Genomic DNA, 15,529 nt, shown 5'->3' on the forward strand with positions numbered 1-15,529 from the left:
TTATTTTTTTTTTCCTCCATTGCTTTTAGAATTTCTTATGTCCATTGGGGGGGGGGGGGGGGGATATGGCAGGATATGTATGGGATTTGCATGCAGCGCTGGCACCCGCACAGCCTTGATGAGAAATGTAATATTACAACTGGTTAGCTTTTTTTTCTTTTTCTTTTTGGCATCTCTACATTCATTTCTGTCTACATTATAGCGATTTATGGAGATAGCAGAGGGGCTTTTGATAAGCGCATCCTCTTAATAGCAGATATATTAGTATAATACCTCTTCTCTCAGTAAACAACTTAGTTTATATGGTGATGTTCTCAATACGTTAATTGGTCATCTGATTACTAGCAATTTTTGGAATCGGACCGTTCGTGGAGAATTGCTACCGCGATCAGGGCTGCTCAGATAGACGAGCGTTATCTTCAGCTCCCATCTGCCGTCCGCAGAGCCTCAAGCGGAGCAATATGTCAAATAGTAGACGCATTATTTACCACTAGCTTTCTTGGTACCTGCATGCATAAACTTTTTTTTTTTTTCCCTTTCTCTCCTGAAGCTCCAGTGGATTTCTTGCAAAAGGACCAATCCATTATTAAATCGGCCCGCCATCGTCCCATTGCGTTTAATGGCTAGTACCAGTAGTGCTGTTCTTCCCCGTTTCCAAAAAAGCAACAGGGTTAAGCTGCCGGCTGACACGATTCATGTTCGCCCGCTGCTAGTGCGTGGAGAGCGAGGGGGGAGGGAGAAAAGAAGTGGCACTCATAATCGTCTATCTGGCCGTTGTATACGAGGAGCCATGAGTAATGATGGCTGTCGTTTTACCATTGCTGCGGATGGATATTTTTATCGCCGACTTGAAACAGGCCTGTCGTATCTCAAGATTGGGATTGGCATTGGCCAAGAAGGGCTCTCGTACAATCGGACTGTCCCCACGGGGGAGAGGAGATTGACGGAGAGAGAGCAATCGGTCGACTCTACGCCGACGGTCGCGGTGAGCGAAACCGGACCAGCTAGCTTTACCACCGGCGGCATACTGTATCTTTCTGCTCGAAGTGGCGTAACATCGCTAGATTCCCTCTGCCTCTGAAACAGCTTCCTAGTGGCATACTTGTATTAAACAATCTCTTCTTTACCGGTAGTGGCAGTTCGGAGACTAGAAATGGGGTGCGGAAACTTTTAGGGCTGTCAACGATCGCGGCAATTGGCCGAGAGGTTTGAAGCAAAAGTGCTTTCTCGGGGATCGACTCTCAGCTCGCCATGGCGTCGAGGTCTAAGCCGGAGCGGGCGTAACGTCATGACGGTCCCTGTTTCGTCTTTGTTAGCACCCGGCTGTCTATTCCCAATGATAGTGAGGTGTTTGTACCGCCCGTTGAATTTAGGGCATATTGGCTAGACTAGGGAGTCTTTTTCGGCCGAGTACCTAGTAGCAGCTGTGCCTCGGTATATCATAGCAGCGAGCATTTGGGTGGCCACTAACTTGATAGTGGCGTTGGTGTAATTTTGGAAGCAAAGCGATTGTTTTGAATGGTGGTGGCGGAAAGATGATGGCAGGAGTCTGCGAATGGTAACGCTAGCCTCGGTCAGAATTGAGATTCTTCAAGGGTTTGTTAATAAGCCTATCAGCATCCCCATAATAAATTGAACACTGTATTGCTTGAAAATGATTTATATTTAAACACTAGCCGTGGTTTTTACGGCAGTAGAGAAGCATACGTGCAGACGGGCTGCAGGCGGTTGAAGCAGAGATTAGTTCTTGAGGCAATACACACTCTAAAAGAATCAGCAGGCAGCAACGGGCTATTCTGTCGGCTCTCAGGTTCTTTTATCTGCTCCTCGTTCTACAAAGGCTTCATGCTTAAGAATATTGCACTGAAAATGCATACATATAACTGGCTCCCCCCTCCCTCTTCTCCATTTATAAAAATAATAGATACGATATTAAATCAAGAGTTTCTTTCTAGTATTGCCTTATTTGCGAAGGGTACCTTATCCGTGTGCAAGTGCCTCTTGTACCTGTGTATCTCCAATTTGTACCATGTGCTTTCCGTCCCAATCGTTTCTTGAGAATTCAATCCGCGCAAAGAGAAAGCAACGCTTCTCTGATTCAGTGTTTTTGAAGTATTCTCTGAGGCAAACGTCACACGGCCTCTAATTTGGGCCTTGTTCTGCGTTTTCAAGACTACCTACTGCCAGTCATCCTCAGCCCCAAAATCATCCGACTGCCCTCATGTAGGTGGCCCTCTGGATTCTTGTACTTGCGAGCAACCCAAGATGCAAGAGCAGCAGTTCGTTTGGCCATTGGCTAACCGCAACAAGGTGCATAGTAAATAGTGAGTGTCGGATGATCATGGCCACAAGACAACCAAACAAAGGGAAGCGAAAGGCAATGGCTGATGTCCAATAGAGCTGACCGAGGCTTCTCTCCCCGTCGGAATCCATGCAATCCTACATCCGTATTTGGAGAAATGCATGAGTGCCCTACAAGCCTCTGTCCATTCTGTCGTGCCACGCATGTGCCAACGCGTCCCAGAGCGGGGGTCTGTCATCTCGATTCTATTTGCTGCAATCCCTCTCTCGAGCGGCGAATTGGATGCACCCGGGAAAAAAAATGCTGCCTGGGCCAGCGCCGCGTTTCATCATCTCGTAGACATAGAATCCTCGCCGAAGCACGCAACACTGCGTGGTCTTGAGAAATGAGCACTCCTTGGCTGGCCAAGTTCAGCTCTCTTTTCGCATTTGCAGCCGCGGGTTAAACCAACAGAATCTTTTACTTGAGATTTTTTTTTTAACTTCCTTTTCACTTCTGATCCGCCATGGTTCGAGTTCAGAAGCTGACTGCTGAGGCTCTGTTGAGCGACCCGAGGCGCAGCCCGGCGGTTCCAAACAGAGATGGCACGCATGCTCTCTATACCGTCTCGACGCATATCCTTGGCGACAAGACAACCCACGAGCTGCGTGTTTTCAACCTCCAGACGGGAAACTCCAAGCAGATTTCCAACGATGCTGGAGTCCACGACGCCATGTGGATTCCCACCACAGAGCTCGATGTCATCTACCTCCGCTTTGTCGACAAGGGTCGGACTCAGGTCATGGTGGCATATGCCGGAGATGTGTCTGTAGAGCACTACCTGGCGGCCGAAATCGACGCGCCTGTGTCGAATTTAAAGCTCAAGGAATTGAGCAATGGAAATGTCGCGTTTGTAGTCACCGGCCTTGTTGGCGATACTGGGCTATATAATCAGGAAGTTGCCCAGAAGGGATCCTCAGCAAGGTTGTATGACACGGAGATTCCTATAGTTGAGTTACCACTGCAACCCCGTTCAATTATTGCTTTTTGTGTTCCAACTCTAACTGCTCTACGCAGTGGAATGCATCTCGGAGACCGAATAGGTGCAGTCTTTGGTACAACGAGCTAGTGCTACACGAAGGCTGCTGGGCACTCCAAGGCCAACTATATAACTTGATTGACGATATAGATTTGGAGGCCCCATCTCGCATGTATACCGACAACCCCTGCGACGAGTTTGACATTTGTGGCGATGGCATCGTCTTCTCTTCCAGAAATCTGAGAGAGCGGGGGCCGGGTGGAAGCCCTGCCACGTCCATCTATTTTGCCCACCTGGATTCCTTCTCCCTACCTGCGGAGGCGATGCCAAGGCAAATATTTATACCCACCAGCTTTGAGCCCGCTTCGATAACAAACGTCAGATTTTCGCCAGATGAATCGGCCGTTGGCTTCCTCTACACGGCATACGAAGACCCCTACAACACTCGGCTATACCTGGGCTCTGTTGAGTCGCTGGATGCTTTTGACGTCTTCAGCCTTGTTACCTGTGTTGATGATGATGACCCGAATCCGCCAAACGCCTTTGAATTTGTCGGTGGCTCTGACTCTGTGATCTTGAGGAGCCACCATTTGGGCCACCAGGCGCTCTCCCATCTCATGCTAGAAGACGGAGCTGAGCCGAAAGTCTTCTTTGCCGGCAGCAGCTGTGCTGCTTTTTACCCTCTGCGGCATGGGGACTGGGATCATCTCTTGGTAACATCGTCTAACTTCATTGACAGCAGCCTGTGGCAGATTGTTCGAGTTTCAGATGCTAGCATTGTGAGAACCGTATCTTCGGCAACCAAGAACGGAGCCAAGTTTAACCTTTCCTCTAGCATGGTGATGGATTCTTGGTTTGAAGGGGCCAATGGATATTTCATCCATAGCTGGTTGATACTACCAAAAGACTTTGACGAAAACCACAAGTACCCTTGGGTGCTGGTGCCTCACGGCAGCCCAGCTATGGCCTGGAACAACGAGTGGTCAACGATGGTAGGTGTAGTCGTATAAAATGTTGACAAGTAAGATTGCGCTAAAATTTATACACAACAGTCCAATTTTGCTGCTTGGGCGACCCAGGGATACGTTGTTGTACTGCCAAATATCACCGGCAGCAGCGGATATGGGCTAGATTTCGTGAGGCGTACGTCGGTCGATATCAACCCCCTCAAAGACATTGGCTTCGTGTTGTGTTTCTGACATATTTGCAGGAATCAAAAATAAGAGAGGAGAGGGGCCTTTTCAAGATCTCCTCGCTCTTATTGATTACCTTGAAGGTATTCCATATATAGACAGTGGAAAGGGTACCATTGTGGGAAGCAGCAGTTCAGCATATCTTGTGAACAAGGTACTAGGCCACGAAGCTGCTAAGAAGGTTAGTATGGGATTCATCGCACTGATTTCAGGTCAGAAACTGACTTGTAAATGTAGTTTTGCTGTGCAGTCTACCAAAGCGGAACAATCGACCCTCCTGTGTCCTTTTTGCCGAAAGAGCCTGTCTTTGACAACTTTGACAAACTCGACGCTTCTTACCCTTACGCGGAGCCGGAGACGATATACGAGAATGACATGGCTAGGTCGACTTTCTTTTACGGCTGGAAGAATGCACCGCCGACGCTTATTATCCACGGCGAGAAGGACAAACAATGTTCAATTACAGAGGCACTAACTGCATTCAATTGTTTGCAAGCTCAGAGTGTTCCCAGTCGGCTCTTGACGTTCCCAGACGAAGGAAATGTTGTCACCAAACCAGAGAATATCGTAATGTGGTACAATGTAGTCTGGGACTGGGTGAAAAAGTGTGTTGAAGAGGACGTTCAAAGAGAAGACATCTTCTAGTATCAATATGGCATTTGGCTTGATCGCTGCTTTATATTCTGGGGATCTCATTCAAAATTGAACGGCAACTTCAAGTGTCATGTTCTATGGCATGGATGCTGCGGACATGAATTCTTCTCTTTACTCTCCTTAGAGATAGATATATGAGTCGGACTACCTGGTTTTTTGTCGTCGTGGACGAAAAGGCACAGTCTTTTACCCCCCTTCCTTTTTGCGGATTGTTTTTTCAACTCAAATCCCCTGCACCAACAAAGACAGTCTGAATGCTCACCACCCTTCTACGTTCCGTATTTCTTGTCTTTATCTTTGATGGGGAAATCGCTCCCTGTAGCATCCTTATACCTTTCACGAATAGCATCCGAAATCATCTCGTCCTTCGCTTGTTCAGCCGCTGATTCATTGCTCTGATCGCCTTGACCCAGAAAATTCTCTTGAACAAAGTCCACACCTAAAAGTCGCATATTAGTACATGGAAAAGGTAGAGATTGTACTAGCCTTAAGAGACCAACCTTTATCAAGAAAATCTTCGTCCTTTTCTCCTTGAGCACCTCCACCGGCCATGTCGTTCATTTTGCCCATGAAGCCGCCGCCGCCGCCGCCGCCGCCGCTCTGCTGCTCCGAGAGGCTCTCTCCAGCGCTGTTTCCCGAGTTATTCCCAGAGCCGGTCAATTTATTCACAAAGTCCATGGTGGCGCCTTAGATAGTTTAGTATGAACGAGGCTGTAGTAGACAATGAATCCCTAGAATAAAGGATGATTTACAGATGCGTTAAGAGTGTTTTGTATGAAGAAATGGATGGAAAATGTGAAATAAATATTGGACGAAATCAAGTTGAAATCAAGTTCGTGCAGCCGGACATTGGCGTCACGTCACAGACAGACGTCATACATGCAAGACTAACAACCAACGGCTGGCGACTTGCCACCGCCAATGTGAGACTAATTACAGCATTCTACATACACTCTGAAAGTCATATTTGCGTCGACCTTGCCAATGTTGCTGTTATTTGCTGCTAAAAAATGAAAAGTCTCCCATCTACTGCAACTCTCCAGTTTTTCAGTAGCTGCTTGTCCTCCTGGCAAACTCAGCTATATTAATAGAAAGTCGTGGTTGGGGATTTAGGATTTATAGCGGCGGACACTTGTTTGGCACCATCCATACCGTTACCATTACCGGACACTAGGGTGCCAGAAGGTTATCAGCCACTCGAAGACAAAGAGAAAACCAGCTGCGCATTCTACTACACAACTACTTATTCTACTAGATAGCAAATGCTGCGCTCTTCTCGAATGTCAACCTACCGACCTTATCGATACCTTGGTTACGTAAACCGAGATTATACGCGCAGAAAGTGCCTTTACGATCCAACTGCCGAATACAAGACTCTCAACCTGCAAAGTGGTAATTCCGAAAACGCATCACCGTCCAGGCATCCGTGCTCCATTTTCTGTCCTCTTTGCAGAAAATTTCCTCATCCTAACCCTCCCATTTGTGATCACTAAGCCGGTCATGTCCTGGTGGCTGTGGACTGGCAGGAGGATGGGTCTCGGAGCAGGGCCGTTATCACCGAGGTACCTCCATTTGCACCGCGACTGGGTGAGTCGGCGAGGTACCATCCGTTCGTTTCAGTGGGGTGGCTATTCGGTCTGCCAGGTTGAATCACTATAAGTAGAACAGGCTGGCCCGTCCAAGCAGATTCGATTCACTCAAGAAAGAGAAGGGAAAGAGAGAAAGAACATCATATTTGGCAAAAGAAGAGGAATGATGACAAGATAAAATCAGAGGAAGCCGAGAATCAAGAAAAGAATAGAGAAGAAGAGAAGAAGACAAAGAGGGGGAAGATTCGCCATGGAGAGCTCGTCTCTCGAATCCGCCGCCAAGCCTGGCATCCTTGTCCGCGTCCTCTCTGAGCTCGGCCTCGTGTCTCTCTTCCACAGCCCTCTCGACGTCAAACTGCTCTGCCTGCAGCGTTTTGTGCGCCTCTTTGCCTATGGAGGGTCGACACTCGTCTTGGTGCCGTATCTGCAGGCTCTGGGCATCTCCAAGACCAACATCGGCCTGTTCATGACCCTGACCTTGGTTGGCGATGTCTGCATCAGCTTCATACTCACAATCGTCGCAGATGGGCTGGGGAGAAAGGCCATTCTGTCCATGGGCGCTTTGATGGTGGTGGGCAGCGGCGTCACCTTTGCGCTCTGCCAAAACTATTGGATATTACTTGCAGCAGCCATATTTGGCGTTATCAGTCCGAGGTGTGTACATGTGTATACATGTGAACCCCGAAGCCAACTTTTTTCCCTGATTCGAAAATAGTATTTGAAATTAACCAGACGCGTGTTTCATAGTGGCAATGAGATTGGTCCCTTCCGGGCTATAGAAGAGAGCGTGGTTGCGCATCTAACGGAGTCTGCTTCCAGAAGCGATGTCTATGCATGGTACAGCCTGCTTGGCCAGGCTGGAGTGGCCTGTGGGCTCATAACTTGCGGATGGGTTATTCAATACGTTTCCACTAGCCTCCAGTGGGAGCATGTGGACGCCTACCGACTTGCTTTCCTTGGATATGCTGCCGTTGGCCTGATCAAGCTGACGCTTACTCTGCTCCTGAGCGCTGCTGTCGAGGCCGATGCAAAGGCTTCTACCACAAAGAAGATGGCTATATCCAGCGAGGCTGGCAGCACAGAGGCATCGCCACTTTTAGGCAGTGCCAACGCCAATGGAGCAACCGAGCAACGAGCGGGCCGCAGTCGGCTTTTGAGCCTTCTCCCCGATATCAGCAGAGAAGGCTATGCCATGATGACAAGCCTATGTTTCTTTTTTGCTATAGACTCTTTGGCTTCCGGTATTATTAGCATGTTAGTATTCCCTCTCCTAAACGTAGTGCGGCATTCCCCACCGCTTGAAAGCATTACGATGGCCATGCGCTAACCTATGCTCGTACTTGTAGGTCTTGGGTGACTTATTTCTTCCGCTGGCGCTATGGCATCAAGGAGGGTAGCTTAGGGTCCATCTTTTTCGTGACAAGCATCACTTCAGCTTGCTCTATGCTGGTCGCCTCTTCCCTGGCCAAACGATTTGGCAATATCAAGGTACGAATGCACCCGCATCTTCTATGCTGTAATATGCATACTTGCACCGACTAACTGCTAATGCGTCCAATCAAGACCATGGTCTTCACCCACCTTCCTTCGTCTGTATTCCTCAGTCTCATTCCCGCCTTCCCCGACGTACGCCTCTCCCTCCTTTTCCTGTGGCTTCGTTCCTCCACCGCAAGCATGGATGTCGCTCCCCGGGCGGCCTTCCTAGCTGCCGTCATCAAGCCAAGCGAACGGACGGCAATCATGGGGGTCATCAATGTGTGCAAGACGGTCGGCGCCAGCTTGGGTCCCTTCCTGACGGGTACACTGGCAGATCATGGCTTGTTCTGGGTCGCTTTCGTAACGGCCGGTTGTCTCAAGGTTGGGTACGACCTGGGCATACTGGCAGTCTTTAAGAACCACGAGAGACACTCGGCTGAGAGAGAAAATGGACGTGTGGAGACGAATGCTACTGCGTAAAAGTGAAATTAAGAAAGGCGAGCTGGGAAAAGGGGAAGTAAAACATGTGGAGGCAGTGATATTTGAAAGCGTCTACGAAATACCGAAATACAGTGTGGAATATTGGTATCTCCTGGCAGAGTCACGAGACAGCCTGCCTCACGCCCACCACTATCAACAAAAGAAGAAGAAGATTAAATGGTAAGAGCCGATGATGGCTTTCCTGCATTGTTTGCTAGCAATACCCAAGGCTTATTGGCCAACCCAAATGTGAAAAGTGGTTATATAAATACAACTTAATAGAAAGGAAAAAGACAAAAAGACAAAAGAAACCATTTGTCCGTGTTTTCGCCAAATTGTTCCAATTTCGTCCCGTAATGTGTGTCCCATAATGCTTCCCATCTTCCCCCAAACTCTAAGGTTTGTTTCCCTAAATCTTTTTTCCTTCTTTTTTTTTTCTTTTTTGAAATTTTTATCACAAGATTTTCTTTTGTTCAATTTTTTCTTTTTCTTCGTTTTCTTATTTTTCTTTTAAAGCCACCCTTTATTTTGCTAGATTGATCGCGTCTCAAAGCACGAATTTCCATACTCTGGGTATCCCGTTTCCATGAAAAAGCCATATGTAATGCCACCTAGTCAACTTCTTCGACCATGAAGGCCCCAAACGAGGTAGTCCATGAGATTGACTGCGTGTATGAGTTCTCGCCTGCACTCCTCTTCAAACTCCTTGCGCAAGCACTCAGCCTTGTCGACGCTTTGTTGGAGGGTTTCGCTCGCGTTAGCGTTACTGCTGCCATCGCCGCTGGCGCCATTTTTGCTGACGCTGCCATCAGCCTGATACGGAACTCCCTCGTCATCATCTTCGCCATCATCTTCTGATTGTTTAGCCATATCATTACCGTCCGCATCAAAACCGGCTAAGCTATCAGGGTGGAAGCGGGCCCCGTGAAAATCCACAATCATGATTCGGCCCAGCTGGGGATTGTACAGCATGTTTGATAGATCCGCATCCCGGTGCTGCAGCCCAGCCCTGTGCAGTTCACTATAAGCTCTGAAGACGGAGTTACCAAACAAACTCTTCTCCCCCTCGTCGAAGTTCTCATATACTGGCAGCCCAGCCCAGCTAAGCACCATGAACTGGCTGAGGAGCCTGTGTTCATGCCAAAATTCCGGATCTACTCTTACGATTCCGAGACAGACCGGTATGCAAGAACCTTGGATATCCTTTAGCATGCCGTACATTTCGCCTTCGCGGTGCAGATAAACCCAGTTCGCTCGCAGGGTGGCTTTGGTCACAAACGTATAGCCATAGCCAACAAGCGTCACCTTGAACAAAGTCCCGATAGAGCCCCATAGTTCCAAGGGGGAGCAGTGAGCATTTGCCTCTCCTGCTCGGGAAAGCTGATCTTTGAGTCGCTCCAAAAACTCGTCCTTGCTGATGTGCTTGGTTCCGTGAAAACGGAAATTGGGGCATGCCTGGTCCAAAGGCGTACCGTTCGCTACTCCCAAGAGGCATTTGTGCGTGCAGTATGTATCTTCGCGCTTTTTAGAATCAATAGATTTGACACGATCTTTTGTGATGCATAAGATTTGGTCGTCGTTTTTGTTGTTTTCAAGGTCAACATTGTCAACAACATCTTTGCCTTCATGCATCTCATCATCATAGTCATCGTTGACCGGCGTAATATCTTGGCCGTTCTCGTTTTGGTTTTCTTTGTCTTCTTCCTCTTCGTCATTTTGAATAGAATGTTCGTGCTGTGACGTTAGACCTTCCATTTGATCTTGTTGTTGATCCAATGGGGCAGCGCCAGCAGCTGGTAGGTCCTCTTCCATAAGATCAGAGTCCATCTTGATTTCAATATTCATAGAGGTCTCTTCGCTAATCTCAACGTCGAACTTGTCGTATGACTCGTTATCAATTTCATCTTCGTTGGTGTCAGCATCGGTATCCATCTTCTCCTGATTCTCGTGGCCTGCGACGGATGAGACGTTTGGATTTCCCCACTGCTGAAGCTGCATGGCTATCTTGTCAATGTTGTTCTCTCGACCTACGATTTCGTTCTTCCAAGCAGCAAGCCCATCGGCTTGATCATTTCGCTTCATACAGCTTGATTTTGCACGCACAGCCCGAATGACAAAGGCACAAATTTGCGAAACGGCCGAATAAGGCATCGTTGATTCGATGTGGTTATCCACCTCGTCTCTGGGGAGGCTGACAAAGTAGTGAACGATGGACGGGTCTTTTTGGATTTCCAAGAAAATAATTCCTTCTATGGAGTAAAGGTAGCCGTAGTTCACTCCCGATTCGACCATGTAGTTGAACAAATGAGCAATCATGGTTGTGATGACTCCGGCCGGCGAAGAACTATCGCCGTTATTACCCCATGTCGGGACAACCCCATCCTCCAAGGCTGCAAGCATGCTTGAATCCAGAGAGAAATCTTTTGGCCTGTATTCAATTGCCACAACAGAAAGAGGGCGGCCATTGTTGATATTAGAGAAAATGCTGAGGCCACGGTATCTTTCGTCCTCATAGGGATCGTCATGATACTGTGGTTCAGTGGGAACTCCCAAGAAAGAGCATCTTCCCGCTGAAGTATAGCCAACCTTTCCTCCTATGCCGACAGTCTCCCTAAGTGCTTGGTCACCCAACACCTGGCGAACGAGAGTCAGGACAGTAGCCGAAACACCAAGTCGATCAAAGGGGCAAAGCCTCTTTTCACCGGCAACAGTCTCCACGACGAAGAATTTATCGTGGACTTGTTCCGCGGACGGGAAAATAGTCTGTTGCAGGCTAGATGTTGCGTCTCTCAGCAATAGCTGCCAGACTTCCATTTGCTTCTCCATGAAATTTGTGGATTTGACAATCTTTTGCGGGTATACTTTGCCCTGAAGTGAAGGCAGCGTATCTTGCCGTCGGGGAGGAGTGTCGAGAAAAGCTTTAGTGGCTTGATTTAGGGTGTGACATGTTGCAAGGAAATCTTTCAAAGTCTGAAGAGTCGGAGTGTAGTTGTCTTTGTTCTGCCTGCTGCTAATGCTGGGCTGTATCGCACGAGGGGTTTCCTGCATTTCTCGATCTCCATCTCTATGAGCTTGGGTAATGCCATTGGCGCCACGCAGAGCCGGCGCATCTGACATGTTGCTAGGCATGTTGACCCACTGGCTATGAATTTTTATTAGGGAGGAGTTTGCCAAAGAGTATGCATGGTATAGAAATAAAGGAGAATTCACCTAAAGAAGGAAGACGATATAGAGAGAAATTGCCCAAATATCTACGCAGAATAGGGAGAGAGAGAAAGAGAGAGAGAGAAGAGACTTGGAGGAGAAGGATATAAGCCGAAAGAATGGTGCCCTTTTTTTTTTATGGAAGTAAATTGCAAGCAACAGGTTCTGGGGAATGATGACGCATTAAATAGTTATTAACGGATGGAGAGAAGTGAGGGGGGAAGAAGAAACAAGATGTTGAAAAAGCAGCTGGCAATCAGAGGAGGTGCCCGCCGGTCCCAGAGACATAAGCTGCGTGTGCTTGCCAGCTTCTCTCTCTACCCGAGCCCTACATTGCCACTTAGTATACCATACAAGCACTACTACTGCCGAAGCTACTGCTTGCCAGCGCCCTACCGCTCTTTGCTGTCGTGGAGGGGGGATCCATACAAGTGCTAGCAGGCATATGTGCTGCTTCATTCATGCGTCTAGCGGTATAAAAAATGAAAGCTCGCGAATGAAGGCTCACGAAGCACGACGTCGGCGTAGAAATACTGCTCCCTTGCATTCGACCTGAAGGAGCTTGGAGGAGGGGGGTCGCAAATACAGGGATATCCCAGGTACTGAATCTTGGTGTGTACAGAGATGCACTCTCCCAATGTTCTAGTAAGGCGCGCAAGGCCTACTACCTGGTAGTACTATTATACATACAATAATACGGCATTATTCCATTCCATGGCTTGGGAGGTACAGCATCAGTTGTCATTGGACAATACCAGGTGCAGGTGCTCACTCTTGCAGTTGGCCGCACCGCGAAGCTGCCAGCAAAAAGCAAGCATAATCATGCTTGTGCAGCCATGATGGATACGCCGGCATGAGACACGACATAGACAAGCTCTCACACCCCATCCATGGCTTGTCTAAAATGCTTGCCTCGGCCATGTCGTATCCGATGGAAGTATCGGTACTTTGCCAGTGTCTCTGCAGCCGAAAGACGCCCAAGTCTTGACGTAGCGGAGGGGGCGTGTTTCTAAAGCTCCCCCAGAGTAGTACTACTAGAGCTCACTCAGCTTGTATACCTAGGTATGTGATATATCATATTATGTACCTTGATGCGATAGAAAAGGGAGGGGAAAAAAAGTCGCCGTGACAAGCCTGCGTTCAGCTGCTCTCTCGCTTAATTATTTATCTAATTATTATTTTTTTGTTTGTTTTAGCTTTCCGTGGGACAAGGGCCTTGTAAAAGATAGCGGCAGAAAGGACCAGGCTGCGGATCCAGCCAGTTTCCATGCCGTCGCATACAAGATGGGGGAAAAGCTGTTTTGATGATACCATCTCGATCATATCGTTTGAAGAACATATGGAATACTGTTTTGGAAGGGAGGCAAATTTATCAGAGCTATGAGAGTTCTCTGGGTCATTTTGGCTGGTTGTGTACTTTGTAGGTAGCAGGAGTAGCAGGCGGTTATAGAGAAAGAGGTGCTTCCCCACGTTATTTATTACAGCGTTTATATCACCATGGGTACAGGTAATATCGAATGGATGTATGATTGGACAAGAGAAGAAAGCTTCTTAAAAACAATCAACATTCAGGAGCGGCATATCTGATTCAACATACGGCTCGGTTGACTTCATTCTAAGCGCGTCCTCATTCTCCTAAATCGCCAGAATGCTTATAGTAGAGTCTGGGATGATTTAACCACAGCCCAATTTAAGAAAGAGAAATAATACAGAGGTATCAGTAAGAGGCTTAATTCTTCTATATAAAGGGCTAAATCTCCTGCTAAAATTGTATCCACCATCTTGTAAAGTAGTCTATACAATAGAACATTACAGCAGAGGCAGTAGAGGCAGTAGAGGCAGTAGAGGCAGTAGACCAAAGCAAAATCCGGTTAGTAATTTAAAAATTTATAATTCTTTAGCTAAATGTAACTATAATACACCCATGCGTGAAGATTTTTCAACCCGCTAACAAGAGCTTCGCGACGCAGGTGAGAGCATAGCCAAGCGGAAGGGTCTGAGCGCCGTAGTATTGGAACCCACTTGGGTCTCGGTCTCTTAAAAGAATCCAAGCATACCTGTTGAAGGGCTAGTGAAAGTAGGCTTGCTGGAACTCAAATATAACAAGCTCTCGTATGTTGTCAGGGTACCAGTCTTCATTTACTGCATTAACAACCTCATCGGAATCGCTGTCCGAGTCATAAACAAGCTCTTCACTCTTATACTTATCTTCCTTCTTCCGGCTTTTTACCCCAGCTTTCACACGCTTCTTCTTCTCCTTCACATCTGGGTCTGACTTTGCTTTTTCTTTTGCCTTCTCAACATGATCTTTAATATCAATTAAAGCATCATAAAGATCTTCAACAGGCTTTATAGTTAGTTGGACTAGATCATCCACACTATGTGTGCTAGAAAAGGTAACAAGGGCCTCGGCTAAGTCTTCCGATGCATCCTGCTAGAATGTTCGGTTTTCTATATCTGCCGATAGGCAGAGTTTCGCAACACAGGTCAGGGCATAGCCAAGGCGTAAGGTCTGAGCTCCGTAGTATTTAAACCCACTTGGGTCTCGGTCTCGCAAAAGGACCCAGGCATACTTATTAAAGGGTTGATGAAAATAAGCTCGCTGGAACTCGAATATAATCAACTCTCGAATATTGTCCGGGTACCAGTCTTCAAGACTCATCTCAGCTGACATCTGCTTTGCCCATTTGACCATGCATAGGCGTTCTTGGTGATCGTTAAATGAGTTTTTTACCTTTAGCGTATGCCAGGTAACTGCTTTCGTTTGACCGATCCGATGAAGTCGATGGTGTATCTGTTTCATTGTCTGGGCGTTATGATGGTAGTTCTCCCTTACCATTATGGCGACAGCGACGGCAACGAGTAGTCGCGGTAGGAGGTGGACAAACCCAACGTGGCGGAGGTGGACTCAGGCTGTCGAGGAATCTATGCATGAGGCCGTATTTCACTACCTCTTGGGTGGCCGGACGTGTACCAAGAAGCCAAGGACATATGTCTTGCGCGTTGCGCCATTGGTGGTAGTGTTATAGGGCGAGATAGTACGTCATCTCGTCTGTCAGCCGAAGAGGGCCGTCGTAGCGGATTTCAGAATATGTATCACCGCTCAGGGCTAAACTTCGTCTATCAGACCGACGGATTGGGGGGACACGGAATGGAGGCGGTATTGTTAGCTCCCAATACAGAGAAGAAGTAGCAGCAACGTCAATTTGAGGCGTGCTTAGTCTCTCTGAGGTAGCTAGAGAAGTCACAGAAATGCTAGCAGGAGTAAGGGGTCTAGAGGATATAGGACGGCTAGGAAGGCTAGGCGATCTATAAGTGCTAGTAGTCTGAGAGCCTAGTAAGCTAGGAGAAGCTCCAGAAACCTTGGGAGTCCGCATAGTTGTTGAGGGTCTCGGGCGAATTATGAGAGAGCGAATTATGTAGTCGGATGGGATTTTGTGGCGATGCGTTAGAGCGAGAAAGCACTGGCTTTGAACGCATCAAAGGGAGCCGAAGAATCTGAAGAAGTTGAGAAATCTGAGAAGATTGAAGACTCCGAGAGGAGACCGAAGAGGTTTATAAAGATCCAGAGACAAGAGTGGCTCCAAGGCTTGTGAAGTTAGACGAATTTGCG

At 47.7% G+C, this 15,529-nt stretch overlaps 6 protein-coding genes across 6 annotated transcripts; 2 read left to right on the forward strand and 4 right to left on the reverse strand.

The window, feature by feature from the left end:
* The first annotated feature begins 2,630 nt into the window (after positions 1-2,630).
* TrAFT101_000621 (uncharacterized protein) lies at positions 2,631-5,977 on the forward strand. The gene is made up of 5 exons (XM_024903276.2): positions 2,631-3,290; positions 3,359-4,312; positions 4,373-4,463; positions 4,531-4,694; positions 4,751-5,977. Exons 1-5 carry the CDS (start codon positions 2,808-2,810, stop codon positions 5,156-5,158), a joined length of 2,100 nt encoding a protein of 699 aa, XP_024764839.2. The 5' UTR covers positions 2,631-2,807; the 3' UTR covers positions 5,159-5,977.
* TrAFT101_000622 (uncharacterized protein) lies at positions 5,183-5,953 on the reverse strand. The gene is made up of 2 exons (XM_024910881.2): positions 5,668-5,953; positions 5,183-5,606 (listed from the first exon to the last, which is right to left on the reverse strand). The coding sequence occupies exons 1-2, from the start codon at positions 5,843-5,845 to the stop codon at positions 5,437-5,439; spliced, it is 348 nt and encodes a 115-aa protein (XP_024764840.1). The 5' UTR covers positions 5,846-5,953; the 3' UTR covers positions 5,183-5,436.
* A 163-nt stretch (positions 5,978-6,140) lies between the features above and the next one.
* Positions 6,141-8,974, forward strand: TrAFT101_000623 (uncharacterized protein). Its single transcript, XM_024909366.2, has 4 exons — positions 6,141-7,410; positions 7,504-8,010; positions 8,103-8,244; positions 8,320-8,974. Exons 1-4 carry the CDS (start codon positions 7,007-7,009, stop codon positions 8,710-8,712), a joined length of 1,446 nt encoding a protein of 481 aa, XP_024764841.1. The 5' UTR covers positions 6,141-7,006; the 3' UTR covers positions 8,713-8,974.
* On the reverse strand, positions 8,569-12,533 carry TrAFT101_000624 (uncharacterized protein). The gene is made up of 2 exons (XM_066126098.1): positions 12,346-12,533; positions 8,569-12,244 (listed from the first exon to the last, which is right to left on the reverse strand). The coding sequence occupies exon 2, from the start codon at positions 11,839-11,841 to the stop codon at positions 9,328-9,330; it is 2,514 nt and encodes an 837-aa protein (XP_065982197.1). The 5' UTR covers positions 11,842-12,244; positions 12,346-12,533; the 3' UTR covers positions 8,569-9,327.
* Positions 12,534-14,350: 1,817 nt separating this feature from the next.
* On the reverse strand, positions 14,351-14,755 carry TrAFT101_000625 (uncharacterized protein; the record flags this gene model as incomplete). The annotated part of the gene is made up of 1 exon (XM_024903277.2): positions 14,351-14,755. One exon carries the CDS (start codon positions 14,753-14,755, stop codon positions 14,351-14,353), a length of 405 nt encoding a protein of 134 aa, XP_024764843.2.
* A 184-nt stretch (positions 14,756-14,939) lies between these two features.
* On the reverse strand, positions 14,940-15,293 carry TrAFT101_000626 (uncharacterized protein; the record flags this gene model as incomplete). Its single annotated transcript, XM_024904465.2, has 1 exon — positions 14,940-15,293. One exon carries the CDS (start codon positions 15,291-15,293, stop codon positions 14,940-14,942), a length of 354 nt encoding a protein of 117 aa, XP_024764844.1.
* Between the last annotated feature and the right edge of the window lie 236 nt (positions 15,294-15,529).

Source organism: Trichoderma asperellum, chromosome 1 (assembly GCF_020647865.1).
Source record: "Trichoderma asperellum chromosome 1, complete sequence".
Taxonomy (NCBI): domain Eukaryota; kingdom Fungi; phylum Ascomycota; class Sordariomycetes; order Hypocreales; family Hypocreaceae; genus Trichoderma; species Trichoderma asperellum.